At 56.1% G+C, this 27801-nt stretch overlaps 2 protein-coding genes across 6 annotated transcripts in view; one reads left to right on the plus strand and one right to left on the minus strand.

Moving 5' to 3' along the window:
• Positions 1 to 2506: 2506 nt before the first annotated feature.
• PIK3CD (phosphatidylinositol-4,5-bisphosphate 3-kinase catalytic subunit delta) lies at positions 2507 to 13615 on the plus strand. Of its 5 annotated transcripts, none has more exons than XM_065895268.1 (22): positions 2507 to 2647; positions 3750 to 3978; positions 4084 to 4313; positions 4732 to 4911; positions 5207 to 5356; positions 5813 to 5902; positions 6911 to 7132; positions 8013 to 8109; positions 8214 to 8344; positions 8837 to 8887; positions 8969 to 9136; positions 9228 to 9349; positions 9548 to 9691; positions 9862 to 9961; positions 10106 to 10284; positions 10379 to 10491; positions 10717 to 10795; positions 11341 to 11508; positions 12093 to 12216; positions 12394 to 12539; positions 12683 to 12815; positions 13478 to 13615. In XM_065895268.1, the coding sequence occupies exons 1-22, from the start codon at positions 2507 to 2509 to the stop codon at positions 13613 to 13615; spliced, it is 3135 nt and encodes a 1044-aa protein (XP_065751340.1). The 5 variants fall into 5 exon arrangements, with proteins under 5 accessions (XP_065751340.1, XP_065751349.1, XP_065751357.1 ...); XM_065895277.1 differs by having other exon boundaries at positions 8972 to 9136; XM_065895285.1 differs by having other exon boundaries at positions 5294 to 5356.
• A 3306-nt stretch (positions 13616 to 16921) lies between these two features.
• CLSTN1 (calsyntenin 1) overlaps positions 16922 to 27801 on the minus strand; it is a 39615-nt gene continuing 28735 nt past the window's right edge. The window contains exons 10-19 of the mRNA XM_065895721.1: positions 27365 to 27527; positions 23398 to 23454; positions 21943 to 22100; positions 20751 to 20899; positions 20232 to 20458; positions 19573 to 19743; positions 19087 to 19232; positions 17919 to 18054; positions 17458 to 17642; positions 16922 to 17125 (exon numbers count right to left, since the gene is read on the minus strand). Coding sequence (XP_065751793.1) covers positions 16922 to 17125; positions 17458 to 17642; positions 17919 to 18054; positions 19087 to 19232; positions 19573 to 19743; positions 20232 to 20458; positions 20751 to 20899; positions 21943 to 22100; positions 23398 to 23454; positions 27365 to 27527 — 1596 coding nt within the window. The remainder of the gene's footprint in view (positions 17126 to 17457; positions 17643 to 17918; positions 18055 to 19086; positions 19233 to 19572; positions 19744 to 20231; positions 20459 to 20750; positions 20900 to 21942; positions 22101 to 23397; positions 23455 to 27364; positions 27528 to 27801) is intronic.

Consider the following 27801-nt stretch of genomic DNA (forward strand, 5'->3'; position numbering starts at 1 on the left):
GGCCCACAAAGAGGGAAAGAATTCCCATCCTTCTCCTGTCCCCTCTCTGGTATTTGATTCTGTCCTGCCCACACTATCCTGAGTCTTCCTCTTTTAGGAATGAGTTTTTAATATCAGAGTGTTTCCCTGCATCCCAGATGGATGAGTGTAGTCGAAGGCTTCGTTTCCACAGCGCTGAGGTAGCCCCATCCATCCCTTTGGCTAGAGTCCTGGGGAGTTCCTACTGCATGTGCTCGTCTTAGCCTCGGGACTGAGTGGCCAAAGATGCCTTCCTGAGCTTGGCCAAAGCATTGTAAATGGATTTTCCAGAATTCCTGACTGTCCTCCACATTTTGAGTCAAAAAAAACAGCCTTTGGCCTGGCCATTCTCAGAAAGAGGAACCCAAAGTAGGATGTGGTTTTACAATCAGAAGAAGTGGATCCCAACAGTGGTAACATGGTAGCACAGGGTGACATGCTGCCCTGCTGCTTAGAGCAGCTTCTGCATCTAACTGAGGGTGAGGCCTGGAGCCAGCTGGCAGAGCCACCAGAAAAACATCTCTCTCAAACTAAACACTTCCTTTCAACTATTTTAAAAAGTTACTTAAATCTCGAAGGATGTGACCCTAGGGTAAGGAAGTATTTGTTTAAAGAATAAAAACGATAAAACATGAAGGAAAAAGATTTGCCTACATCAACATTCAAAACTTCTGCTCCTTAAAAAGACACATAAACAAAGTGAAAAGATGACTCAAATCAGATATTGCCAACTCACTCAAGCAACAAAAGAACTGAATCTAGAGAATGTAAGAAACCCTGCCAAGCAGTAAGAAAAAGACAACCCCACAGAAAAAATGGGCAAAGTTTATAAGCTGGATATTTGCAGAAGGTAAACATTTTATGGATAATCAGAGAAATGCAAATTAAAACAAGAGAGCATTTCACGCCCACCAGATTGGCAGAAATGGGTAAATTTGACAGTACCAAGTGCTGGCAAAGATACGGAGATTAAAAAGTTAAGGATGTGGTTATACCTGTCGTAGGTTATATTTATGATCTGACAATTCCACTCCTAGGCATATACCCTCTACCTGCACTGCCCAGTGTGGCAGCCACCAGCCACATGTATTTCTTGAGCACTTGAAATGTGGACAGTATGATTGAGGAATGGAATTTTTAAACATTTTATTTAATTTTAATTCATTTAAACGTAAGAATTCATACTCGATTTGGTTATTGGAAAACTTTTAAGTATATTTGGAACAACTTGATTCTGTCAACCTACTTTTTTAACCTGTTAATTGTATGAAGTCTACATAAGATGAAATACTTCTGATGAAAACCTAGCGTCCGAATTGTCCTGTAAGTGTAAAATACACACCAGATTTCAAAGACTTAGCACCAAAAAAATGTAAAATATCTTGTCATTTTTCTGTACTGATAACATTGAAATGACCATAGTTTGGATATATTGAGTTAAATAAAATAGATTACTAACTGAATTTTATCTGTGTCTTTTTACTTTTTAAAAATGTGGCTACTGGTAACTTAGACATTCCACGTGTGGCTCACATAATATCTCTCTTAGACAGTGTTCACCAAGACTCTCACTTGTACACAAGGTGATGTGTGCAGGAACATACATTGCAGCATCGTTTGTAATAACCAAAATGAGTAGACACAAACCTTGAGGTTCCTTAGCAAGAGAGGGGGGTAAATAAATTGTTTATTTACACAGTGAAATATCTCCCAGGAGTTAATATGAATGAACTAGAGCTACATGTATCAGCATGGATAAATCGAGATTGCAGCGCTGAGTGGCAAAAACAAGGGCAGAAGACTCAGTAATCATACAATGCTTTAAAGCATGGAAAAATATTAGGAATTGTTTGTGGACACATTTTAGTATAATAAAAGGATAAGAACATGCATGGAAACTATAAACAACCAGAATCCAGGTGGTGGTAACCCTGAAGTGGGAGAGAGACTCAAAGACCTCTTATTGTGTCTGTAACATTTTGTTACTTACCGGGCAGTGGGTTTGGTATGGCTGAGATAGTTCAACAGCTTGTTTGATGGCTAAAGCCATTTTCAAGCCATTTGGTTTCTGGTCAAAAAGTTTCAAAGAACGTCATCCTTCGCTCCCTCTCAAGTCTGGGGTTGTCTGCCCAGTGATCCTGCCATTTTCCATCTTTGCTGGCTGGTGGCCATGGTGAGGTCTCCCACGTGTGTGTGTTCCTGAGAAAAAACGATTTGGCATGGGTTTGTTGGTGGTTTAAACTGGGGGCACCGCCGTGAAGGATGCAGACGGAGTGCCTGCAGCTCAGCCTAGACAGTGGCCTGGGGCAGCAGGAGCCACAAGCTACCTCCCGGCTGGGACTCCATCCCAAGCTTCCTGCTGACAAAAGTCCTGAAATCCTGTTTTCCAAAGGGTCCTATTAAAGGACTCACCCAGCACACCTTAGGGCCTCACTTTGCCTTTGCTTCCTTTGCAGGACGATTGGTATCCGAGAATTAAAAGAGCAGGATGCCCCCCGGGGTTGACTGCCCCATGGAATTCTGGACCAAGGAGGAGAATCAGAGCGTGGCCGTTGATTTCTTGCTGCCCACGGGGGTCTATCTGAACTTCCCTGTGTCCCGAAATGCCAACCTCAGCACCATCAAGAAGGTACAATCTTGACCTTAAAACTAGTTCTCAGAGCTTGGAACTCAGAGAAGCAGACAGATGGACTCTGCAACTCTCAGATTTGAGATCCTCAGCTATGAATTTTAAAAGATATGGGGGGGGGCTTCCCTAGTGGCACAGTTGTTAAGAATCCGCCTGCCAATGCAGGGGACATTGGTTCGAGCCCTGGTCCAGGAAGATCCCACATGCCACGGAGCAACTAAGCCCGTGCGCCACAACTACTGAGCCTGAGCTCTAGAGCCCGCGAGTCACAACTGAAGCCCGCGCACCTAGAGCCCGTGCTCCGTAACAAGAGAAGCCACCGCGATGAGAAGCACGCGAATCGCAACGAAGAGTAGCCCCTACTCGTGGCACCTAGAGAGAGCCCGCGCACCACAACGAAGACCCAACACAGCCAAAAATCTTAAAAAATAAAATAAATTATAAAACAAGTAAATTAAAAAAAAAAAAAGATATGGGAATTCCCTGGAAGTTCAGGTATCCTTAGATTCTGGGTCACACGCCTGTGCTATCCGTTTGCATTGATGGACCGTAATTATCCATCCCCCGTGGAAGAAAAGTAGAGCTGTTCTCTCCTTTTCCATCTTCTCTGTGACTCAGCGGTGAGCACCTTTGCAGTAACACTTGGTGCCCCAGTGGCGCTCCTGTGATCCCTGGGGACTCCTCACCCCGAGGCCACATACTGGACACAGCCCGCAGAGGCGTTTATGGCCCCCTCGGTGTGTGAAACTTTTCTGAATTACTTGCCGTCATTTAAAGACCAGGGTGATGAACCAGGAACGATTAGCTGGGTGCCTGGAGGTCAAGTCTGGATGGCCATCTCTCAGGGTAGCCTACAGGGGAGACCGTAGGACCCACCGCTCTGCTCCAGGTTTAGAGCCTACCTGGCCCCGTTCGTAGAAGGGCAGGGACGGCGACTCCCGGTGACCCTGTGGTCAATGCTCAAGGGACGGAGAGAGTAGTGGTCCTGGGATCTTGCCTTTGCCCCCTTGTCAGGGTCGTGAGACCAGCCTCCACCCGCCTCCCGGCTCCCTGGGGCCCCGCCCACCGTAGGGGAGGAGCTGACCGGCCACTTCCCTTCCAGGTGTTGTGGCACCGAGCCCAGTATGAGCCGCTGTTCCACATGCTCAGTGACCCCGAGGCCTACGTGTTCACCTGCGTCAACCAGACCGCGGAGCAGCAGGAGCTGGAGGACGAGCAGCGGCGGCTATGCGACATCCAGCCCTTCCTGCCCGTCCTGCGCCTGGTGGCCCGGGAGGGTGACCGGGTGAAGAAGCTCATCAACTCGCAGATCAGCTTGCTCATCGGCAAAGGTGCCCTGCGGAGGCCAGGCCGTCCCACCTCCGCTGGGCCTGCCCCCCGCCCCCGCCCCGCCCCGCCCCCGAGCCCCACGCTGACCCGGCTCCCCTGCCCCTCAGGCCTCCACGAGTTTGACTCCTTGCAAGACCCAGAGGTGAATGACTTCCGAGCCAAGATGCGCCAGTTCTGCGAGGAGGTGGCCGCGCACCGGCAGCAGCTGGGCTGGGAGGCCTGGCTGCAGTACAGCTTCCCCCTGCAGCTGGAGCCCTCGGCGCGGAGCTGGGGGCCGGGCACCCTGCGCGTCCCCAACCGGGCCCTGCTCGTCAACGTCAAGTTCGAGGGCAGCGAGGTGAGCGGTGGCTCACGCCGGCCCGTGTGCTGCATGCAGGCTGCCGTGTCCACGGGGGACACTTCCCCTGTGAGACTCCCGGTCACCCACCAGCCTCCCCAGTTCACCCTCCTCCCAGCAACATCGGGTGGTATTTGTAGGGTATCCATTGCATACGAGGGGCTTGGCCAAACGTCCCACCCGGCGAGTTCCACAAGGCAGAGTGACCAAGAGGCTTTGGTCCTCGGTCCACTCACGCATCCAACAGGTATTTCCTGGTGTCGGCCACGTGCCATCATCAGAGCCTGCCGTCGTGGAGCTCACATTCAGGGGGCAGGGGGCGCCTAATACTTGCAGACGGGCCAGCCCACCCCCTGTGCCCCAGAACCCCATGGGCTCTTGGCAGGCGTGGAGGACTGACCCTCCCTCCTCCCCCTAGGAGAGCTTCACCTTCCAGGTGTCCACCAAGGATGTGCCCCTGGCACTGATGGCCTGCGCGCTCCGGAAGAAGGCCACGGTGTTCCGGCAGCCGCTGGTAGAGCAGCCCGAGGACTACACACTGCAGGTGAACGGGAAGCACGAGTACCTGTACGGCAGCCACCCCCTCTGCCAGTTCCAGGTGAGGCCTGGGGTCCCTGCAGTCCTGGCCTGGGGCCTGGGTTGGGGCGGCGGGGGGGCGGGAGCTGGTCCTCGGCCCCTCTCGAGCCCGACAAGCCAGACCTTGGGGGTCACGGTGAGAGTGCTCCCTTGCTGGGCTGGCTCTCCCCGTGAGCACAGGGAGGTGGGCGGGGGCAGGAAGGGCCAGCAGGAGAGGCCCCAGAAGGCCTGGCGTGGGCAGGGGCCAGCGTGGGGCATCCCTGGGTAGCCAGTCGTCCAGGGAACAGTGGAGCCACTCACCCCGCCCCCCATCTCAGTACATCTGCAGCTGCCTGCACAGCGGGCTGACCCCCCACCTGACCATGGTGCACTCCTCTTCCATCCTCGCCATGCGGGACGAGCAGAGCGACCCCGCCCCCCAAGTCCAAAAGCCACGCGCCAAACCGCCCCCCATTCCTCTGAAGAAGGTGAGCTGGCGCCCTGCACTTACCCTCCCCTGCAGCCCTCCTTCCCACCTGAGGTCCAGCCCAGGCGCCTATTGGGCATCGCCCTGGACCAGCCATAGGTCCAGGGGCCCCGTGTCTCATGCCTTCTGGTTGCTCGGGGTTGAGAGTTAGGCCTCTGGGCTGGGGTGGACTCCTGTCTGGACTCCTGGGGCAGCCTCTAGGCCTGGCGCTTGGCCGCCTGCCCCTCCTGTCTCCCGTGCTGTAGGCAGAACTCCATGCCCTGCAGCGCTCGGGGGGTCTTGGGCCCCCTGGGGCGCCTGCACGGCAGGTTTTCTGGTAAAGGATGGCGTTGCGGGCAGGAATCTGCAACACCCTTGCCACCGCGGTGGCCACGCGCCCTGGCAGCGACCGAGAGCGCAAGCCTCCCCTGAATTCCCCTGCTTTAACGCCCCCGCTTCTCCCCTCCACCCCGCCCAGCCCGCCTCGGTGTCCCTGTGGTCCCTGGAACAGCCTTTCTGCATCGAGCTGATCCAGGGCAGCAAAGTGAATGCCGATGAGCGGATGAAGGTAGGGGCTCCTGGGCCGGGAAGGGCCCGGGGAGTGCGTGTTTTTTGCACAAACACGGTGGCTGTGGCCTGGATGGGTGGCGGAGGAAGAAGGGGGGGGTGTCACACGAAAGCCACCTGACCACATTACCCAGCATCCCTGCCGGGGGTGGTGATGAGCTGCTTCAAAACAGGAAGGGGGGAGGGGAGCAGGCCAGCCGGCCAGAGAGGACAATTCGGAGAAACCGGGCCCAGCGAGTTCTGGGTATTGACTTTGGTGGAGGTAGTGGGGCCAGGCCCAGCCCAGGGATAGAGGAACCGCAGAGCCTGAGAGGTGACAGGCGCAGAAGGGGAGCCGCTCCAGCTGGGCCGGGGCCAAGGCCACGGCCACCTCTGGGTCGTTCACACGCCCACCTCCTCTGGCCTCAGGACGGCCCTGTGAGGGTGCAGGTTTTCTCGTCCCATTTGCAGGACAGGAATCCCGGGTCCAAGGAGGTCGGGGCTCTTTGGGGAGCACTTTTTGGTTGGGGTAATTTCACAAGCAGGGCAGGCGTGGGCTCCCATGGATGAATCCTGGAGGGCTGCCTGGGGCAGCTTTCTGGCCGGGCCATGAGGAGGCAGGGTGAGATGTGCAGGCGGCATTAAGTCCTTCCCTGCCTACAGGGGCTCATGCCATTCTGAGCAGTGGGGGCACCCTTGGGTGCTTAAGCTAGAAGGACCCCTGGAGTTCCCGAGCCCTGATGGGGAAACTGAGGCCCAGAGCAGGGAGCCAACACGCCCCAGGGTCCCGCAGTCAGTGGGGAGCACAGCCCACGCCGCCCTCCCCTTCCCCCCAGGACCACACCTCCCCCTCAGGCAGCCAGCCCTCCCTTTTCCGGACCACCTTCAAGCACCTGGCGGGGGAGGGTTCAGACCCACGTGAAATGAGGACCTTTCCAGAGGAGATTCGAGCCTTAGGTGGGAGGGACACCCGGGCGGGAGAGGGAGGCTGGGCCTCTGCCGCCTGCCACCCGCACCGCGCCTTCCCCAGCTGGTGGTGCAGGCCGGCCTCTTCCACGGCAACGAGACGCTGTGCAAGACGGTGTCCAGCTCGGAGGTGAGCGTGTGCTCAGAGCCTGTGTGGAAGCAGCGGCTGGAGTTCGACATCAACATCTGCGATCTACCGCGCATGGCCCGCCTCTGCTTTGCGCTCTACGCGGTGATCGAGAAGGCCAAGAAGGCTCGCTCCACCAAGAAGAAGTCCAAGAAGGCGGTGGGTGGGGCCGGTTGGGAGGCGCTCCGTGATGGTCCCAGTCCAGTCCCGGAGCCCGCCCCGGGGCCACTGCTCACCCCGTTCCCAGCATCCCAGCTGGCACGCAGCCTGGGGATGGGGTCCAGGAGGGCCTGTGAAGCCCAGCCTCTGCACACCGCACACGCGCACACACACACGCACGCACGCACGCACGCGCTCGCCACCACCCCTGCCTGCCGTGTGATGGTGCTGGGAAGCCCAGCCTCTCCACACCGCGCACGCGCACACACGCACGCACGCACGCACGCGCGCGCTCGCCACCACTCCTGCCTGCCGTGTGATGGTGCTGGGAAGCCCAGCCTCTCCACACCGCGCACGCGCACACACGCACGCACGCACGCGCGCGCTCGCCACCACCCCTGCCTGCCGTGTGATGGTGCTGGGTTCCTGGGTTTATGAGCACAGTGACTCGGAATATCTGGGCCTGGGCCTTTGGTCCTTGTGGGAACCTGGAGGGAGCTCCCTGCCCTGGAAGGACAAATGCAGTGTCCTTGCAGGGAGCGGGGTGGCCTGAGTCAGCAGCCAGTTGGAGACAGAGTGGTGGTCGAGCACTGAGTCACTGGGCCCAGGATGTGACTGACCACCGAGCCACCCTGACTCACTCGTAGCTGAGCTGGGCCAGCTCCCTAGGGCCTATGTGGTTTGTTTGAGGCTTCCTCAAGAAGCCGAGAGTGGGATGCATCCGGGAGCAGAAGGGAGTCGAGGGGTGACTGACTCTGCTAGCTGCTTCAAAGGGAGTCTGGGCAAGGGTGGGAAGCATGGTCTGGCTGGGCCCATCCTGCAGATGAGCAAACGGAGGCTTTCTGGCGGCTGGCTGTGACCTGCCCGGTTTCTCTCCCAGGACTGCCCCATCGCCTGGGCCAACCTCATGCTGTTTGATTACAAGAACCAGCTCAAGACCGGCGAGCGCTGCCTCTACATGTGGCCCTCCGTCCCAGGTTGGCCCAGGCCAGGAGGGAGAGGCAGAGGCCAGGGGATTGGGGAGGTGGGTCCCACACGTGATGACATTCCCCTTGCAACTCCCATCTGTCCTTGTATCCAGACGAGAAAGGGGAGCTACTGAACCCCTGTGGGACCGTGCGGAGTAACCCCAACACTGAGAGCGCAGCCGCCCTGGTCATCTTTCTCCCTGAGGTGGCCCCCCACCCTGTATACTACCCTGCCCTGGACAAGGTCAGTGAGGGGGCCCTCGCCATTTGGGGTCCAGGACCCACCCTGCCCAGAAACCTCGAAGCTAAAGGTTAACTGTCCTGACCCTGCCTCTGGGGCTCCCCAGGACATGGTCCCTGCACCCCGTGAGTTGCCCGGGCTGGGAGCTGGGTGCCCACACACGCTTGGGGGCTTCCTTGACTCTCTGGAATCCTCATGTGTCCTAGAGCAGTGATTCTCAACCGGGGGCCGCTTTGCCCCCCAGGGGACTTTGGGCAATGTCCAAAGGCATTTTTGGTTGTCACAACTAGTGGGAGAGATGCACCTGGCATCTCATGGGCGGAGGTCAGGGATGCTGCTAAACGCCCTACAGCACGCGGGAGAGTCCCCACCACTGAGAGTCATTGGCACACAAAGTCAGCAGTGCCGAGGTGTTGACGCCCGCCCCGGGGGCCCCCCCCGGCCAGGCTGGCCCAGGCCCCGGGGTTGCCGCTGACAGCAGGGTCGCTCTTGCAGATCCTAGAGCTGGGGCGGCATGGGGAGCACGGGCGCTTCACGGAGGAGGAGGTGAGCTGGGGGCCGTGGGCGGTGGGGCGTGGACCTGGCTGCAGCCCTCACCGCCCCCCCACCTCCACCTGTGCCCCTCAGCAGCTGCAGCTGCGGGAGATCCTGGAGCGCCGGGGGTCCGGGGAGCTATACGAGCACGAGAAGGACCTGGTGTGGAAGATGCGGCACGAGATCCAGGAGCACTTCCCCGAGGCGCTGGCCCGGTTGCTGCTGGTCACCAAGTGGAACAAGCACGAGGACGTGGCCCAGGTGGGCGGCAGGGCCGGGGCCGGGGGAGGGGGCAGAGTCTGGAGCCAGACCGCAGCCTGCGCCCCCTGCCCTGACCACCGGCACCCCCCAGATGCTCTACCTGCTGTGCTCCTGGCCCGAGCTGCCCGTCCTGAGCGCCCTGGAGCTGCTGGACTTCAGCTTCCCTGACCGCCACGTGGGCTCCTTTGCCATCAAGTCCCTGCGGAAACTGACGTGAGTCCCGCGGACTTCCCCATCTTCAGAGGGCGGCTTTGCCCCAATGGCCCGGGTCTAGCCGCTGGCTGGAGACCTCTCCTGGGGGCCTGCTCATCAGGTGAGGCTGGCCTCCCGCCCCTACCCTGCCCCCTCGCCAGCTGCAGACCCTCTCCCGAGCCGTGCAGCTCCGGGCCAAGCCGCCCCCCTTCTCTGCAGGGACGACGAGCTTTTCCAGTACCTGCTGCAGCTGGTGCAGGTGCTCAAGTACGAGTCCTACCTCGACTGCGAGCTGACCAAATTCCTGCTGGACCGGGCCCTGGCCAATCGCAAGATCGGCCACTTCCTCTTCTGGCACCTGCGGTAGCTGGACTCACCTGGAAGGCCACGGGGAGGAGGGGCCTCTTGCCTGCGGGCCTCGCGTCTCCGCCGGCCAGCCCCGGTGTCCTCGGTGGCTGGGTCCTGCCGGGCTGGGAGGGGCTGTGTGGCCCCGCCTGGCGAGGCGAGGCTCAGCCCCTTCTTCCTCTCTCCAGCTCCGAGATGCACGTGCCCTCGGTGGCCCTGCGCTTCGGCCTCATCATGGAGGCCTACTGCAGGGGCAGCACCCATCACATGAAGGTGCTGATGAAACAGGTGAGGCTCGGGGCTCCCGCACCCCTGCCCGGGCTCTGCTTTGGGGCAGTTGCCCCGGCCCCTGTAGAACCGTGTGGGCCAGGCCGAGGCTCGGAGCCTGCCCCTCCCAGCCTGCCCACGCTGCCCTCCCGTCCTCCTGGCCAGGGGGAAGCGCTGAGCAAGCTGAAAGCCCTGAACGACGTCGTCAAAGTGAGCTCCCAGAAGACCACCAAGCCCCAGACCAAGGAGCTGATGCAGCTGTGCCTGCGCCAGGAGACCTACCTGGAGGCCCTCTCCCACCTGCAGTCCCCACTCGACCCCAGCACCCTGCTGGCTGAAGTCTGGTGAGCCCCAGGCCCCAGCCGGGGCCTCCCCACCCCCTCCCCTCCCCCCAGGCCCTGAGGAGGGCCCACTGCTGACTGCTGTCTGGTCCGGCAGCGTGGAGCAGTGCACCTTCATGGACTCCAAGATGAAGCCCCTGTGGGTCATGTACAGCAATGAGGAGGCGGGCAGCGATGGCACCGTGGGCATCATCTTTAAGAATGGGGATGGTGAGCAGGCCGGGCCCCGGGCAGGGACCCGCTGAGGACTTGGCTTCCCCTCGCCCTGCCATACTACCCTCGGCGGGGGCACCTTGCAGTGGGGGCCAGGGGCAGATCTCCTGGAGGGCGAGCTGATGAAAACACAGAGTCTTGGGACTCCGGGGCCTGGGCATGGCTGGGATTGGAGAACCCACCTGAAACTCATGCCTTTCCTCCCCGGGGGCGGCTGCACAGACCTCCGCCAGGACATGCTGACCCTGCAGATGATCCAGCTGATGGACGTTCTGTGGAAGCAGGAGGGCTTGGACCTGAGGTGAGAGGCCCTCCCGTCATCCACTTGTGCCTGCACCAGGCCTAGGACCATACCCTGTTGGAGGGGGTCCCCTGTCAAAGCTGACATTACCACCTCAGCTGGAAAAAAGACTGGCTCTTCTAAGAAGAGCAGGGACCAGTTTGAAACTCGGGGTCAGGGAGGCGATAGGGCCGCAGGATGAGGGTGGAGAAGGCCAGCCCTGGCCCTTTGCACTGTCTCCCTCCATTGGTCCCTTTCCCTCAAGCATCCCTGGCTTCCTGCCCCATCATCTTCCAAGCCACCTGGATTTTTCTTTCTGAGCAAACATGAGTTCAGCCAAGGTGCCGACTCTTCCTCTCTGCATCCTGGGTACTGGTGTGACCTCTCCAAGGAACCTTCCCTGGAGCCCTGGGAGTCAAGGGCTCGCCCCTAGTACCTGCCTCCTCTTTTCAGCAACTTGAGTAGCCTCTCCTGCAGCCTTTTTGGGTTAAGCTCCTCGGGGTCAAGAAGCCCCTGGGACAGCCCTTGACCACTGTGTCCACCTGCCCCTCCTCCCACCTGGCTAGGATGACCCCTTACGGCTGCCTCTCCACCGGGGACCACACAGGCCTCATCGAGGTGGTGCTTCACTCAGACACCATCGCCAACATCCAGCTGAACAAGAGCAACATGGCGGCCACGGCTGCCTTCAACAAGGATGCTCTGCTCAACTGGCTCAAGTCCAAGAACCCTGGGTAGGTTTCAGGCCCAAGGGACAGACGCCCTCCCCTTCCCAAGAGGCAGACCTCGGGAATCAAAGGCAAGGAGGAGGGACTTTGACTGTCTCTGTGGCTTCTTGGCTCAGCTGAGGGCCATCCCATAGATGCTGTGGGGTAGGGGGTGGGGGAGTGGGTCAGGTCTCTGTTCCCACATGTATCAGTTAGTTATTGCCGCATAACAACCACCCCGAACTTAGGGGCCTAAATCACAAATCTGCAACTTGAGCTGGCTCAGCTGAGTGGTTCTTCTGCTTTAATCACTCACACAACTGCTCTCATCTGGTAGTTTGACTGGGCCTGGAGGATTGCACGTCTGAGGCTTCTCTCCATGTGGCCTCTCATTCTAGCCTCAGCTTCCTTCCATGACAGTAGGGGAGGTTCAGGAACTGCAAGGTGTCTTAAGGCCCAGGCTCTGGAAGGTGCCCAGCATCACTTCCTCCATGTTCTGTTGGTCCAAGCAAGTCACAAGGCCAGATTCAAGGGCAGGGGACATAGACACCACCTCTTGGTAGAGGAAGCTGCAAAATGGTGTGGCCGTGGTTTCCATCCCTGCCCCCCAGGGAGGCCCTGGATCGAGCCATTGAGGAGTTCACCCTCTCCTGCGCTGGCTACTGCGTGGCCACATACGTGCTGGGCATCGGCGATCGGCACAGCGACAACATCATGATCCGGGAGAACGGGCAGGTAGGGGTGGCGCGGGGCTGCCGTGAGCACGGTGCCTGCTGCCCGGTGCCGGCCCGCTGGCCGTTCTGCTCTGCGCACATCCAAGCCCTTCCAGCTCCCTCTCCCTCCCCAGGCTCCTCTGGGTGAGGCACCCTCCCTTTTGACTCCTTTTGGGTCTTTGCTCTTCCCTCCCCTCAGCTGTTCCACATTGATTTCGGCCACTTTCTGGGGAATTTCAAGACCAAGTTTGGAATCAACCGTGAGCGAGTCCCGTTCATCCTCACCTATGACTTTGTGCACGTGATCCAGCAGGGGAAGACGAATAATAGTGAGAAATTTGAAAGGTGAGGGTGCCTCAGACCCCCGCGATGCTCCTTGGTGCCGGGGGCGGTCAGTCAGAGGACGCTGGGGCTCTGTGGGCACGGCTCCTTCCAGGGTGCGGGGGGACGGGAGGACCCACGGCCCGCTCCCTGACCTCCCACTACAGGTTCCGGGGCTACTGTGAAAGGGCCTACACCATCCTGCGGCGCCACGGGCTGCTCTTTCTCCACCTCTTTGCTCTCATGCGGGCGGCAGGCCTGCCCGAGCTCAGCTGCTCCAAAGACATCCAGTACCTCAAGGTAAACGCCAGGGCGGGGCCCCGCCAGGCAGGAGACCAGGGAGCCCCGGACTCCTCGAGGCACCACGCCCCCAACCCCCGAGCGTGGTGGACCCACAGGGCCCTCCTGACTCGCGTGTGCTCACACCGGCCTGGGACCCAGGTCTGGCAGGAAGCCACCGGCTCTGGCCCACCCTCCCGTCCTCCGCAGGCTGTGGGCGTTTCCACTTGTACAAGAGGGTTCCCTCCATGGTTAAAAACTGTCTTTCCTTCCTGCGTCTTTTCAGTTTATGAGACGCTGGGGTGGGGACTGAGGTGGCGGGGGGGGGGGGGGGGGCCATGGCCCCCGAGTTCCTGGGAAGAAGCTGCTCCCTCCCTTCTTCCTCTTGCCAGCTTCCAGTGGAGAAGGCCAAGCCGCCCGCCTTCGGGGCCAAGACCTCCGGGCTCAAGTTGGCATCTTATTTTGAGGATGGGGCGGGGCGGGGGCCGCCTTGGTTGGGGTCGGAACGAAGAGCTCTTCCGGGGGAGGTGCTGGGTAGGTGCCCTCCTGGCTCCCTTGGTGCAGTTCTCTTAGGAGGGAGCGTTACCTGCCCAGAGAGGGTGGAGGTGCAGGGAGACGGGGCTCCCTGCTGAGCAGGGCCCAGGCCCCTCCGTGGGACGCCCATTGCTTCCATCTTACCTCAGGATTCTCTGGCATTGGGGAAGACGGAGGAGGAGGCTCTAAAGCACTTCCGGGTGAAGTTTAACGAAGCCCTCCGGGAGAGCTGGAAAACCAAAGTGAACTGGCTGGCCCACAACGTGTCCAAAGATAACAGGCAATAGCAGCCCGTCCAAGCCCTGGGCCTGGAGACAACCGAGCTGCCAGTCTTGGGAGCCGGGCATCCTCGGCCACCCTCCGGGACCTGAAAGGCTGGACGGCATCCTTGGGAAAGAACCTACACAACTGCCTTTTGTTTACACTGGTTATTTATTTATGACTTGAAATGTTTCGGGAGCTAAACAGCCATACATGGAAATGTACCCTAATGTGGGGAGGGGCACCGTCCTCCCACTTCCCCATCCAAGCCCTGGGCTTTGATGGGAAGACACTGTGAACCCGGCACCTCGAGGCCGCATCTCGCCGAGGATCTGTGACCTCAAGTCTTCCAGCTGGTGGGTCTGGAGCCGGCAGAGATGATTCTCCCGTCCGGGAGCTGCCTCCTCCCCAGGCTCCTGCCGTGCTACACCGGTCTTGGTGCCTGGCAGTGACCCGGTACCTGCTGTCCAGACAGGGCACCCACGCCTGTTCACCCCCTCCACCTGCGTGCCCTCCACTGACTGAGTTCTGGGCAGCCCCCAGAGGAGGCCTGGGTACCCTCTAGATTCAGGGATGATTGCTTTCCACTTTTTTTTTTTTTTTTTTTTTTTGCGGTACGTGGGCCTCTTACTGTTATGGCCTCTCGTGTTGCGGAGCACAGGCTCTGGACGCGCAGGCTCAGCGGCTATGGTTCACGGGCCCAGCCGCTCCGCGGCATGTGGGATCCTCCCGGACCGGGGCACGAACCCGTGTCCCCTGCATTGGCAGGCGGACTCCCAACCACTGCACCACTAGGGAAGCCCTGCTTTCCACTTTTAAAGCGACTCCTGGGTACGGGAACGCATCTCTGCTGTAAAGTGATTTTGTTTGCGGGTGAGAAAAAAAATAGCCAAACTACTTTACTGAACCTCTACGGCTCGGGAGAAAGGCCCCAGCGCCCATCACATATAGCGCACGCTGGTCCTCGAGACACATTAAAAAGGTCTGAGCTTGATTTAGCCCATCCTGGTCATGGATCAAGACACAAGCAGGTGCGAGTACTTTGTGCAATTGTATGTAACCTCCCTCCTCCTAAAGCAGGTTTTAGGTCATGAAAGACCTGATCTCCTCTCCAGAACGCTCACCTTTGAGAACCTGCTCCCAGTACCCAGGCAGCAGAAGCGTGAGAGTTAGGGGTGTGGTGGCATCTTGTCCTCTGACGGTACTTAGCTTGAAATGATTCAGGCTCGGCCTTAGGTGCATCTGAGGAGCTCGAGAAATGCAGGTTCCCGGGCCCCCCTCAGCCTTCTGGAGCCAACTCTGGAGATGGGGCTAAGAACCTGGGCTTCCGGAAGCCCACAGGTGAGCTTCATGTATTAGCAGCCGACTCGGGACCCGCAGGGGCGACACCACTTACCTCTCAAAAGGCTTTGCACGGCTCAGCAGAGCCAGAAGTAGCTGCCCTGTCAGCAGCCCTGGTGCACGGCTTCCAGAAGAGTCCAGGTGCCAACTCTGTTTCTTGGTTCACGAGAGGTGGCCGAGAGGCACTGCCCATAGCAATCCACGCCACCCACAGAGCCCCACTGACCAGACTCTGGTTCCCAACTAAGTGCTGAATTCATCAGACCCGTCCACCTGTTTGGAAACAGGAAAAGCCGAGTGTGTGTCTACTTGTTATTTATTTGGACGAGTCTGTGCTTCGTGGTGTGGGCAGCACACTGCATGTACACAGCAACAGCCGGTTGGGTGCGTGGCCTGTGTGCCTGACGAGAAGAGTATTTTCTATTTTTTTTAACTCATTTGATGTTTCTGTGTGGGGAAGGTGAGTTCAGCGTAACTGATGTAGGTTCAACAGTCTGAAACCTTGAAATGAGAGGTAAAAACAGATTAAAAGAAATAAAATCCTTGGTATGTTATGTTCTTGGCTCAGAAAGAAACAGAATGCAGGATTAAAATGAAAACAAGACCAAAAGCAAACGGCTCTCCCACTGGAGTTAGAACAGACTTTATTGTATGTATACACTTTCTGACCTATCATCAATATACACATCTGAAAAGTGATACCACGGCGGCTACAGACAGCGCGGAGGGTCCCGTCTACGCGTTAGCGTCTATCCACGGTCTAAACAGAGCAGCGACGGTGACAGTACATGGAGGGGTGGCCACACACGACACAGGACAGCTGGCAGTGTCCCCGAAACTAGCAGTTATGATCACAGAACAGCGTTCAAAATTATTTTCCCCCCGTTTTAGAAATCTAAAAATTTACACGTAAATTAAAAACCACGTGCTGTAGGGGTTTTCGCTCCTGACTGCGGTTCTCTCCCTTCACCACCTACTGGGCATGGGTTTCACCCCCCGGGGGCTCTGGGGAGGAGGGGCGCAGGTGCTCGGGGAATCGAGCACTGCCTTCAGGCCATTGGGCGTCATTTCCGCCAGGTTCTGAGTACGGATCCCCCAGGCCTGTTGCTGTCTCCAGACCAAGTGGTCAGAGGGTCTGCACCACCCACATGATCGAAACATACTCTCACCAGCAAGGAAACCTGCATCTATTCAGTATGGACCCCAAGGCTGCACCTGAGTCCAGGTTCCTGCATGAGGAAATGCCAGTCCTTGGAGAAGGGAGCAAACATGGCCAGGGACCCCAGCTCCCCGCAGCCCTCAATGAGTAGAATCCCAAAGAAAAGACCTGGCCATTTCCAGCCTCCAAAGAGGGGTCCCTGATCCGGCCCCCTCCTGCCGGGCAGCAGATCAATGTCTGTGCTCCTTTCTCCTCATCTTGGGGCGGGGTGGGGGGCGGGGTGGGATGGGCAGGGTCTCCGGTCCCTCCCCTCCCACGCTCAGTGTCTCCGCTCCACTTTGCATCCAGCCCCGGATTATGCTAGCACAAAAGACATGAGGAATCCCAATTTATTTACAAAATATTAAAAAGTCAGTTCATCATCTACATATTAACCCCATTCTGCCATTTTATACATGCACTAGTTTGGAAAAAATAAAAACTTTTTTTTTTAAAAAAAAAAAGAAGAGGACTACCAGGTAGGAGCGAGCAACTCTAACCCTTTGTCAAGGAGTCCAGTCACTGCAGCTTTTCTGGAGTTGACATCAGCCACAGAGCGAGCGTCAGCTCCTCACATAACTTAAGAGCGAGCAGGGCGGACGAAGGGAGGGAGCAAGGGGGAGCCTATGGTCCTATACACCAAGCGTGGGCGGAGATCGGCGACGGGGAGGCTCTGCAGACCTACTGGCCAGGATGACTCTGTACATCGTGGACCCTTGGGGTGGGCACAGGGATGACAGCAGGGCCTCCTGAAGCAGGAAAGAAGGCGACGGCGGGCGGGCACGGCCGCGGCTCAGTAGCTGAGGGTGGAGTCGTCCCACTCCAGCTGCTGCTGCCGGCTCGCAGTCTGCCGGTCGCCGGGCTCCACTCCCTCCTCCTCGCTGCTCTCCGACTCGGCGCTGGTGATGTCATCCTCCTCGTCCCCGGCCTCGCTCTCCTCCTCCTCCTCCTCCTCCTCCTCCTCCTCCTCCTCGCTGCTGTGCTGGTCCTCGTATGTCTGACAGAGAGACATGGCGACCAGGCGATGAATCCAGCCCCTCCCGCGCCCCAGCTGGTGACCCAGGGTTTGTCCACCGGCTGGAAGCCACATCCCACGACCCAGCAAGAGGGGCTGGACTAGGCTCCTCACCAAAGACGAAGGGAAGCACAGCTCCGGGCACCAGCCACAGCCGGACCGTGACCCTAAAGCAGGCCCCCCCAGGCCTCAGTTTGCCCACGCGGGGTCATGGTGCGGACCACGCAAAGCATGTGAGCTTGAAGGTGAGTTGAGCCTCCCTGGGGCCCTGGCCTGCAGGGGTTCTCAGTCGGGGCGTCGCCGCCCTCACCTACCTCCATGGGGTTCACGGTGATGGTCAGGGCAGAGTCGTCCCAATCCATCTCGTTCTCCTTGCCGCTGTCCTGGTCCCGCATGGTCCTCTGGTGAGCAGCCCGGATCCGGAACACTCCCAGGATGATCATGAAAACCAGGAAGCTGACACACACCACGATGACGACGGTTGCGGTGCTGGGGACGACTGCGGGGGGGAGGAGACAGGACGGCTGTGAGGACGAGACCCGACCCGACCTGCCGTGTGCCCTCGGCCTCCACTGCTTGCTCCGTGCGCCCCCCAGAGAACGGGAGGAGCACGGGTTCAAGTCTGGGTTCGGGCCCCCACCGCCCCGTCCGTGCTCCGGTTTCCTCGTGTGACGTGGAATAACAGCCAGGCCGCTGGTGGCTGTTCTGAGCGGCGGTGGGGGAAGAGCGGGGCTGAGCTCACGGCAGGAGTCGGGGAGGGGCGTCCCAGGCCTACCTGCGAACGGGTGGGGGTTGGCCAGGTTGTGACCTGAGAGGTCAATGAAGGAGCGGTGCTCGGGGTGCACGAACTGCGGCTGCGCGGCCATGTGGCTGGCGTGCTCCACGGGGTTGGCCGTGTGGATGACGTTTACCTGCAGCGGAGACACAAGGGCAGCCTGAATGTGTCCGCGGATGGAGTGGACATGCACTTGACCAGCACCACCGAAGTGGGCCCTGGACCGGTGCTGGCGGGCAGAGAGAAGAACAGAAGCGGCCGGGGAGGCTGCTGTGACCATGTGATGCTGTCACACAGCCAAGAACATTCTGCTGTTGGAATAGCTCACTTTTATTGTATCTAATAAAATAATTCATCCACCACAGACTGGAGAAGACACAAGCACCACCACTGGCCCTTCACCACGGGTGGTTCGAGAAGCCCGGGCACACCACATTGCCCCTCTTTTCCCAAAGCTACAGCCACGTGAAAGAGAGCACAAATCAGGGCCTTTATTTCCTTTCAAATCTGCTACCCTTTGGCTCAAAGAACACACTCATGGGCTCTTCAGCCCTGTGAGTTTAATTCTGCTGCAACGGGGTCACGACGGAGGCGTTCAGTTGCTGAGAGTAACTTTGGGTCCGTTTCTCCAGGGCACAGAAGCTCCGAGTGATACGAAAGGTGTCCCAGCAGGACGCGTGCCCTCTGGCCATTGCGGCCTAAGTCCCCACGACCACGTTCAGTGGACAGCAGCCCTGCCGGTGCCGGCGGCAACCCTCGCCCTGCGCCAAGGATCTATTCACGGCAGGGCCAGCCATCTGCAAAGCAGCCCCGGCTCCCCCGGTGAAAGCAGTGTCAAATCTCAAGAAACAACCTTGCCCCTCAGCCCGAGGCACGGACCGCCACTCGGTCCTGACCACCTCCCTCCAGAGGCCCCGCTGACTCTCAGGCTAAGGCAGCCTGTGAAGGGGGGGCACCGTGCTGGGCCCCAGCCCACCCCGTGTATAACCTGTCCCCCCAAACCTCTGCAGGTCTAATGGGGAGCAGCCCCCCGGCTGGGAAAGGCAACCCACCCCAGGATGAACCTAAACACGAATGCTCTAAAAATCGGCATTGGCAAACATCAGGGCCATGAGCGAGGCACCCGGTCACCACGCTGCTGCCCTGCTCAGCACAGCCCGGGACCCACCTCCACCTGGAACTCGTTGCTGACGTAGCGACCATTCAGCTCGGAGCAGACGAGCTTGAACTTCCGGTCGAGCAAGGACCTGGTGTGCCAGTTCCGATAGCGCAGGAGGTGCAAGACCTCCTCGTAGCTAGCCATGGTGTCGACACCTGCGGGGAAGACAGCAGTGGCTGAGCTTAGGGACACAGGCCGAGGGCGAAGGCAGGCTGCAGGCGGGCCCCAGAGCCACCCGGCCGCGCGTCTGGCTTGCCAACTGCGGGGGCGTTGTCCCCTGCTGAGGGGCAGGTACCACACACGCCCAAACTTCCACCCGTTATGAGGACTGGACACCAGGCAGAGCTGTGCTCCCCGTCCCGTCTGGGAGAAGGTGCGTGGCCACCACTCATCCTTTCCCACCTCCTCCAGGACTCTCTCCAGCTGCTGAGCTGGGAGGAGGTGGGCGCTGAGCTCTGAGCCTTCACTCTCCCAGTCTGGGGTCTGGCCTCTCACCTGTGAAGACCACACCCAGGTCAGAGCTGCTCACTTCGATGCCCTTCTGCTGCAGGTGGGCCGTGTCCACTTCTAGGCTCTCCTGCTCTCGGTTCAGTTCCTCTCCCTCCACCGTGACCTCGCAGGTGTCTAGGTCGTGGACAATCTCCTCTGACACCAGTGACTCTTGAACTGCAAAGATGGCCCAACCGGAAATAGCAGAGGCTGTGGAGCCCAGGGAGGTGCTCACAGCGACAGCCTGTCTGCTCATCCCCCAACTCACAGAGGCCTTTTAGGGACCACGGATGGAGGTACAGGACAGTCATTTTCAAGAATTGGGGCTGCTTTATGTGTCTAGGAGGACTGGCCACCACCAGGAAGGCCCGAGAATGGGGGGCCAGCCAGCAGGAGAACCCCTACAGCAGCAACCCCTGCCCTCTCAACCCACAAGAGCCATCCCAGATACTGACGTCAAACTGGAAAAAAGATGAAAGGACCCTCTAGGTGGCTTTCCAAAGATCATAATGAGCTCTAGCCCACGGGTCAGATTCCAGAAGCAGACCCAAGAACAGCATTAAAACATTCAAGTCTACAAAATCACAGAGGTAAAGGGCCAAGAAGTAAGTAGCAGCAGTGGGGTTTCAGCCGCCCACTTTTGGGCGACTGGTCTAGGCTGTCACCTGTGGGGTCCTCGTCCCCTTCTCCTTCGGGCTCCACCTCTCTCGTGATGGTGCTAATGATCCGAAGCTCGGGGAAAAGGAAAACCCCCTCCGAACTTTCAAATTCGGAAGCCGCTCGAGCAAAATGGTGGATGCCACTCAGACTGATCTTGGGCTCTTCCGGCTGCAAAACCATCACGTAGCCATCCAACACGGGGACTGCGAGGCAGGCGGCCTCGTTAAAACACCTGCCAACGAGGAAGGGGATGGAAGGGTCAGGCTTTAAGAGGCGGCTTCTCAAGCCACACAGACAAAGGCGCTCGGAGGTGGACCACAGGATTCCACAACCACCTAGCGGACAAGACGCCGGCCACTCCCAGAATGTGCTTCCAAACATCACTTAAACTTTCTGGTAACGAGGGACAGATCACCTTTCCTTACAGAAGGGAGGCTGGGGTGACTTAAAAACCTAAATACACACATTTTCTTCTCAAGGGTCACTGAGCAAAGACAGGTTTATTGTTAAAAGCCAGCACATACTTGACCACGCTGGTGATTCTGAGTCTTCGGATCCCGGGTGTGGGGAACTGTCGTGAATTCAGGTAGGAAGTGTGCTGCATAGCCTTATCCAACTCCGCTACATCCTCTCCCTCCAAGGTCAACACTGACTGACTGGGGTTGGCTTGGATCTGAAATGGCACCAGAACAGAGAGACAGGAACAGAATAAGGTTCTAACGGCAAGAAGCTGAAACCACAACACTTTAACAAAGAGGATGAGCTTGGGACTGATGTGAATTGGTGACTTGGAGAAGAAAAGCTCACGTAATTCCAGTGACTGTGACCCTATTATATGATGGTAAATATCTAAGGCACAGACAGATCTGTCCCAGGTTTCTGGCACAGAGCTCCTAAAACTTTTGGAATTTCCTGACGGATAGGGGCATCTTTTTTTTATTCCTAATAAGCCCCTTTCAGCCACCCCCAGAATTTACCTTAATGAGGTGACTCTTGGATGCGGACTGGTTGCCAAAGAAACCAACCACGTGATTACATCGGACCTTCAGCCTCACCTCTAAACTCTGGGGAGGGGACAGAGACTGGAGATTGAGTTAATTAATCAACAGTCGTCAATGATTTGGTCAATCATACCTACATAACAGACCCTCCACAAAAACTTCTCAACAACAGGGTCTGGAGAGCTTCTGGGCTGGTGGACACAGCGAGGTGCCGGGAGGGTGGTGCACCTGGAGGGGGCGTGGAAGGCCCGTGCACCCTTCTCCACTCCTGGCCCTGGGCCTCCCTTCCACCTGCTTGTTCCTGAGTTGTATCCTTCATAATAAACCAGTAAGTGAACTGTTTTCTGAGCAGTTCTAGCAAATTATTGAACCTGAAAAGGGCGAGGGATTGTGGGAAGCCTCGACTTTTTTCAGCCAAGTGTGGGTACCAGAGGCCCAGATCCTTGCAGCTGGCACCAGAGGAGCAGGCACGTGGGGGGCAGTGGGGCCTGGTGCCCAGTTAGCGTCAGGACTGAACTGGATTACAGGACGCCTGGGGAGTCGGGGTCCAGGAGCTGGAGAACTGGTGTGAGAAAGACACCCCACACGTGTAGTATCGGAGATGCTGTGAGTAAAAGCAGCTCAGGACCAATCACCGATCAATCCTTATGCCAACAGCCTCCGCACTTGTGCTGGAGGAAGTCGTGGGTGCCATGCAGGTGGGTGCTGGTGTTACCTTGACACCGCTGCCGCCGTCTTCGGGGATGTGCAGGTCTAGCCCCTCTTTACAGGTATACAGACAGTCAATCACTTTTTTATCTGTGAGCTTCCCGGAACGGATTGTCAGGCCAGCCAGATTACCTCGGAAAAACTGAGTCATGTACAGGTCACCACCTGCAGAACACGGGGGTGGAAAAGCAGAAGTTGTGAGTGTAGCCCAGGGCCTCCTGCTTCACTTTTCAATGTCATGTTACCGGTGGCGGCAGCCTGATGGGTGGACATGCGGGTTAGTTCCTACCGGATCCTGTTAGCCTTGCAATCGACATGGAAGCACAATGAGGAAATTAAATGGTTTATGGTCATGCACGTGGTCCGGAGAAGAGAGGAGCTGGGGGTCCCTCCCCAGAAGCCCAGAAGCCAAGAGGTCCCGTGAGTGTCCCCACACATGCGGCCACTTCCTGGTAAGGGTGGCCCTCGCTGCACCCGGCATCATGGTACACAAGCGATGTCCTACCAGCGCCAGCCTCTTCAACCACTGCCTGGATCCGGCGCTGGGTTTCTTTTTTTTTTTCCTTTTCTTTTTTTTTGGCTGCATCGCGACCAGGGATCAAACCCCGGTCCCTGCACCGAAAGCGCCAAGTCCTAACCATTGGACCGCCAGGTAATTCCCCTGGGCTGCTTTTTCTAACTGAGCATACTCGGGGAATACACACAGACTTGGGGATGAACGTACACAGGCAGGAGTAGAAAGGTAAGAGGAATGCTAAAATCCTACCCTGCACAAAGCCTAGTATCAAGGCCGCCAACACGGGCTATTTTGTTGAGTCCCTGTGTGCCTGTCTCCTACTACTGAGGATAACTGGGAAGAGTGAAGATGTTACAAGAAAAAGCCAGAAGGTGGCCCCTGACAGACTGTAACAAAGAGCCAAAACCAGGAGGTACTAAACCCTGTTCTTACACTGGAGGAGGAGGAGAGACCAATTGTCAGCAGCCTGCCTCACTCCGGATAAGGGACGTTAGACACTAAATCGTCACTAGGGATCGAGATTTCTAAGAAACATTATTTAAAACTTATTATCAGTCAGGACAGGATATCTAGCCACGAGTCTTTTCCTGTCTCCTGGTTCAGACACACGAGAAGCAGGAGGTGGCCTCCCAACCAAACTTAGCCTGTGAGATTTCAGCGGGGCGCCTCACGCAGTGGGATGGGGTAAAATTTGATGAGGAAAAGAAAAAATTCCCATTAGTACATTGCATTAATGAGTCATTTGTTCTCACTTCAACCGGGATCAGAATGGGCAGAAAAGGGAAATCCCATGATGCAGTGGGGTAGCATAAGGCAAAGCAGCAGCTCAAATAGTGTCTGGGACCAAAATGCAACTTGGGTGTCTCATGCGAAATGCACAATGAATGGATGTCTCGTCTTTAAATGAAACACAATAGTGAACCGTAGGCAAGGAAGTCCAGCAACCTGCAGAGGCCACAGGCACAGGCTCAGTTTCATTGTCATTTTCAACTCCTGAATACTCTGTAGAAAAGCAAGACAGACAATAGAAAAGGACCAAGAGATTAGGCTCTTCAAACTGGACCCTGAAAATTAGTTTTGAAAAGCTACCAAACACAAAGAGAAAAATTGCCCTCCCATCCCTCCTGGGGACACACTCCACACCTGAATGAAAACTGTACTTGATCACCTTTTCCCAAAGGGATATTTACCACTCCCGTGCTCCTTTCCATTCTTTTTTTTTAAATATATTTTATTTAAGTACAGTTGATTTACAATATTGTGTTAATTTTACAGCAAAGCGATTCACTCACACATGTATATATTCTTTTTCATATTCTTTTCCATTACGGTTTATCACAGGATATTGAATATACTGCAGTTCCCTGGGCTACACAGTAGGACCTTATTGTTTATCTCTTTCCATTCTTTTATTCCACCTTCCGGCAGCCTCCTTGCCAAAACACAGGTCAGATTCAAAATGAGATGAGTAAGAGCTGTGCACTGAATTCACTGATCTCCTCAACCTGTCCAGGCAGGACACTGGGAGGTGGCAGCTAGCGCTGACGGCAGAGACGTACCTGGTGCAAAAGGCACCCACCCTGGACCACAGCGCCAGCCTTTTTAATGGGGAAGACACATGTCAGCGTCCAAAGCCTGGTATGTAGTGAACATGTATGTCTTTTTTGAAAGCTCAAAAGGAGTTCACATCGGTTCACACTTGGATGTCACTCACATCCAAGTGACAGACGAAAGAAGGCATTTTTAACCAGTTTTTCTGAACAGAAAGGGAGAGTCGGAGGTTAAGGAACTCACCCACAGAAACATAATCGGTGATGGGCCTGGGGACAGCGGCTGTGGTTCCCGACCAGCGTTCTGGGTCGAGGCACCCGCCCAGCGACGGAGGACAGAATTTCCACTCTCCAGACCACGCGGTGGGTACACTACTTCCCTCTCCCCGCCCCACCCCACGGTGCAGGCCTCACCACCTTTCCTGCCGCGGCCACATGGGGACGAGGCCAGGTGTGCACAGTTGAGCCCCGGAGCCCACACGGCTCCTACGTCCCCCTAACACACAGTTACAACTGACGTTTCCGTTGATCCCATGAAGCGGGCCTCCAGCCCAGGCTCCCCACAGTGAACTTGAAGGGAAAGGGACTTCAAATCCCCTGAAAGGAAGAAAGGAGATCTTCTTCCCCCATTAACTAAAATGTTTAAAACTTGTGTTTGGTTTGGAAATTTATAGGCAGATTCTTCTGGCTGAGGATGCTGAGAGGGCTGAGGTAGAAAGAGATGAGAAAGGATGAAAACTGATTGCCATCTGACGGCAGAGACACTGTGACGTGGAGAGGAAGGCAGGGTGGGACGGGGTGGTGGGGGTGGGGGTGGGGTATTTTAACCCATGTAACAAAGTTTCCAGAATACAAAATAACATTTAGGTTCACACTTGTATTCTTTTTTTTAAATATGTAAATATCATGCCTTTTTAAAACTTTTTATTTATTTATTTATTTATGGCTGCGTTGGGTTTTTGTTGCTGCGCGCGGGCTTTCTCTACTTGTGGCGAGCGGGGGCTACTCTTGGTTGTGGTGCGCAGGCTTCTCACTGCGGTGGCTTCTCTTGCTGCAGAGCACGGGCTCTAGGCGCGCAGACTTCAGTAGTTGCAGCACGCAGGCTCAGGAGTTGCGGCTTGCAGGCTCTAGAGCGCAGGCTCAGTAGTTGTGGCGCACGGGCTTAGCTGCTCCGCGGCATGTGGGATCTTCCCAGACCAGAGCTCAAACCTCTGTCCCCTACACTGGCAGGTGGATTCTTAACCACTGCGCCACCAGGGAATTCCCCACACTTGTGTTCTTATTCTTTGTTTTTTTTTGGCCGCGCCATGCAGCATGTGGGATCTTACTTAGTTCCCTGACCAGGGATCAGTGGAAGCGCAGAGTCTTAACCACTGGACACCCAGGGAAGTCCCTTGTATTCTTATTCTTATTTTTAAAATCATTACTCAGAAATTATTGTTTAATTTGGGAAGGAAGTTTGAACTAAAATTTTAAGAGTAACAATTATAAGCTTCCTGAAATTTTAAGGGTAACAACTAAAAACTTTCTAATAGTTTATTCCTCATTCCTTGGTCTCACGTTCTACTTTCTCACAGATGGACTGTCACCAGTAATAAATCTGGGAATTTGCTGAAGAAGTTCACTGTGAAATACTGTCTTCTTCTTTTTCATATGGAAGGATCTGCAGGAAAATTATGAAATGCAAATTCTCCTAAAAGCAGCAAAACTGTCTTGGCATTTAGGCTCTTTCACAAATTTCTAACCTAACTCAAGGTATAATGTTTCCAAAGGGAAGGAAAAAGAAGGCCTATTTAGCAGGTACATGTAGTGATGATGACACCCTGAAGTGACACAACACACAGTCATGGGCAAAGTTGGAGGGGGGGGCCCATGAACCTTGAGAGCAGACCAAGGGGTCTGGGAAAAATCACATGCTTAATTTTTTTTTTTTTTTTTTTTAAACATTTTTTTTTTTATAAGGATGTTCTGTTCCCAGAAGAGAACATCCTTTTTATTTTTATTTATTTATTTTTTTGTGGTACACGGGCCTCTCACTGTTGGGGCCTCTCCCGGTGCGGAGCACAGGCTCCGGACGCGCAGGCCCAGCGGCCATGGCTCACGGGCCCAGCCGCTCCGCGGCATGTGGGATCCTCCCGGACCGGGGCACAAACCCGTGTCCCCTGCATCGGCAGGCGGACTCCCAACCACTGCGCCACCAGGGAAGCCCCACATGCTTAATTTTTACTAACTTCTAAAATTTAGTTTTCCCTTTGGTTATAAATGTCAGCTACAAATCACAGGAATATTAGAAGAAACTGTGACTGTGCCGCCAGGTATCTTGTCCTACCAGCTGCTCTGTTGCAGGTACACAGCATGGTTACAAAGCCCCTCCTGCTCTGCCTCCTGGAAGTTTATGGAGGTGCCTGATCTTCGTGAGTTAATAAAGCGGCACAGGTGTTACTACTTTACAAATTTAGCCTTTTAGTACTTTGATAACTGTATTTCAGTTTAATTGGTCGCCTATGAAATCCTATGTATTTCATCTTGTTTCATAGACTAATAAGAAATTATCCTGAGAAAGGTCCATAGGCTTCACAGACCACCAAAGGACTCCGTGGCACAGAAAAGGTTAGCGCCCCTGGTTTGGTGGGTCAGAACACTGGGCCTGAGTGCACTGGCTCCAGTGGTTCAAATCCTAGCACCACGTAACCAGCTGGTAACACAGCTCACTACTTCTCTGAGCCCCGGTTTTTCAGCTATGAAATAGGGATAAAAAGAGCTGCTGCCCCGCAAACATATTATTAGGATTAATGAGATAATGTATGTGAAGCCATTGGCACACAGCCTGCCACTCAGAAAACAAGAATAAAAGGTGTCTCGCTGGTGGCTGTCATCACATCCCGTCCTGGTCTTCCAGCAGAGACGGCCACGGACTCTCCCCCAATCCTCACTGAAGGTGCTCCCGCCAGGTTATCAAGTGCTAATCACTCTGACGAGCCCTCCTGGCCGGAGCAACTCACGTGTCTGTGCCTGACGGTTGCCTCCCTGTTTTTGTAAACTTTCCAACGAACAGGTTAATTTATAAATAATTTATAAACAAGGTCCTCAATGACACTCTCCCTCTGCATATCTCCTCCTGGACCCCCGGGAAAGGAGCTCCCATCCTTTAACGCCTTCATCAAGCATCGTAAATAGAGCCCTCCTTGAGCCTGGCAGCAGCCGTGCCCCCCAGAAAGGCTACACCAGGCAAAGGAATGAAGAGAAAGGAGAGGACAGTAAGGGATGTGAGACTCTGAGAGGAGCCTGTTTCCACCAACAGAGCAGAGAAGAAGTACTGAATTCTCGAAGCCTGGAGGGGACGGGGTGCCGACGACCGTTACCTTGCCAGCAAGCTCCAACCATGAGCTGGGTTTCGATCTTGGACGCATGAAGCGGGTAGTCTTCAGTCACAGAGAAGGGCTTGTGAGAGACGCCGTCCACGTAAAGAGTCACGTTTGGGATTTCCACGTTGAGGACATAGTGATGCCATTCCTCGTCACAGACCTACAAGGCCAAGGGGGTGGGTGGTTAAGTGTGAAATGTCCACCTTCCCTCTCACCCAAAGACGCAGCCATGAGAGTGACATAACTGGACACAAGAACAAGTCACCCAGAATGAACCTCTGTCTTCCTAAAAAGGAAGAGACTTAAAATGACAACAACAAAATACGTCTCATCCCACCGCATCTCACCCCAAAAGGCCAAGGTGACATTACCATCTCTAGGACACTTCAGACTTGGGGGCGCTACTCATTCGTCATGTGACAGGACCCCAGACA

The sequence above is a fragment of the Phocoena phocoena genome, chromosome 1 (assembly GCF_963924675.1).
Source record: "Phocoena phocoena chromosome 1, mPhoPho1.1, whole genome shotgun sequence".
Classification (NCBI taxonomy): Eukaryota; Metazoa; Chordata; class Mammalia; order Artiodactyla; family Phocoenidae; genus Phocoena; species Phocoena phocoena.

Excerpts from the sequence above, each read along its gene's own strand:
- PIK3CD (XM_065895259.1), top strand. The coding sequence starts at position 2,507 with ATGCCCCCCGGGGTTGACTGCCCCATGGAATTCTGGACCAAGGAGGAG. Across the intron at positions 4,912-5,206 it reads ACCCCCTCTGCCAGTTCCAG|TACATCTGCAGCTGCCTGCA; the intron begins GTGAGGCCTGGG and ends CCCCCATCTCAG. Across the intron at positions 11,509-12,092 it reads CTCAAGTCCAAGAACCCTGG|GGAGGCCCTGGATCGAGCCA; the intron begins GTAGGTTTCAGG and ends CCTGCCCCCCAG.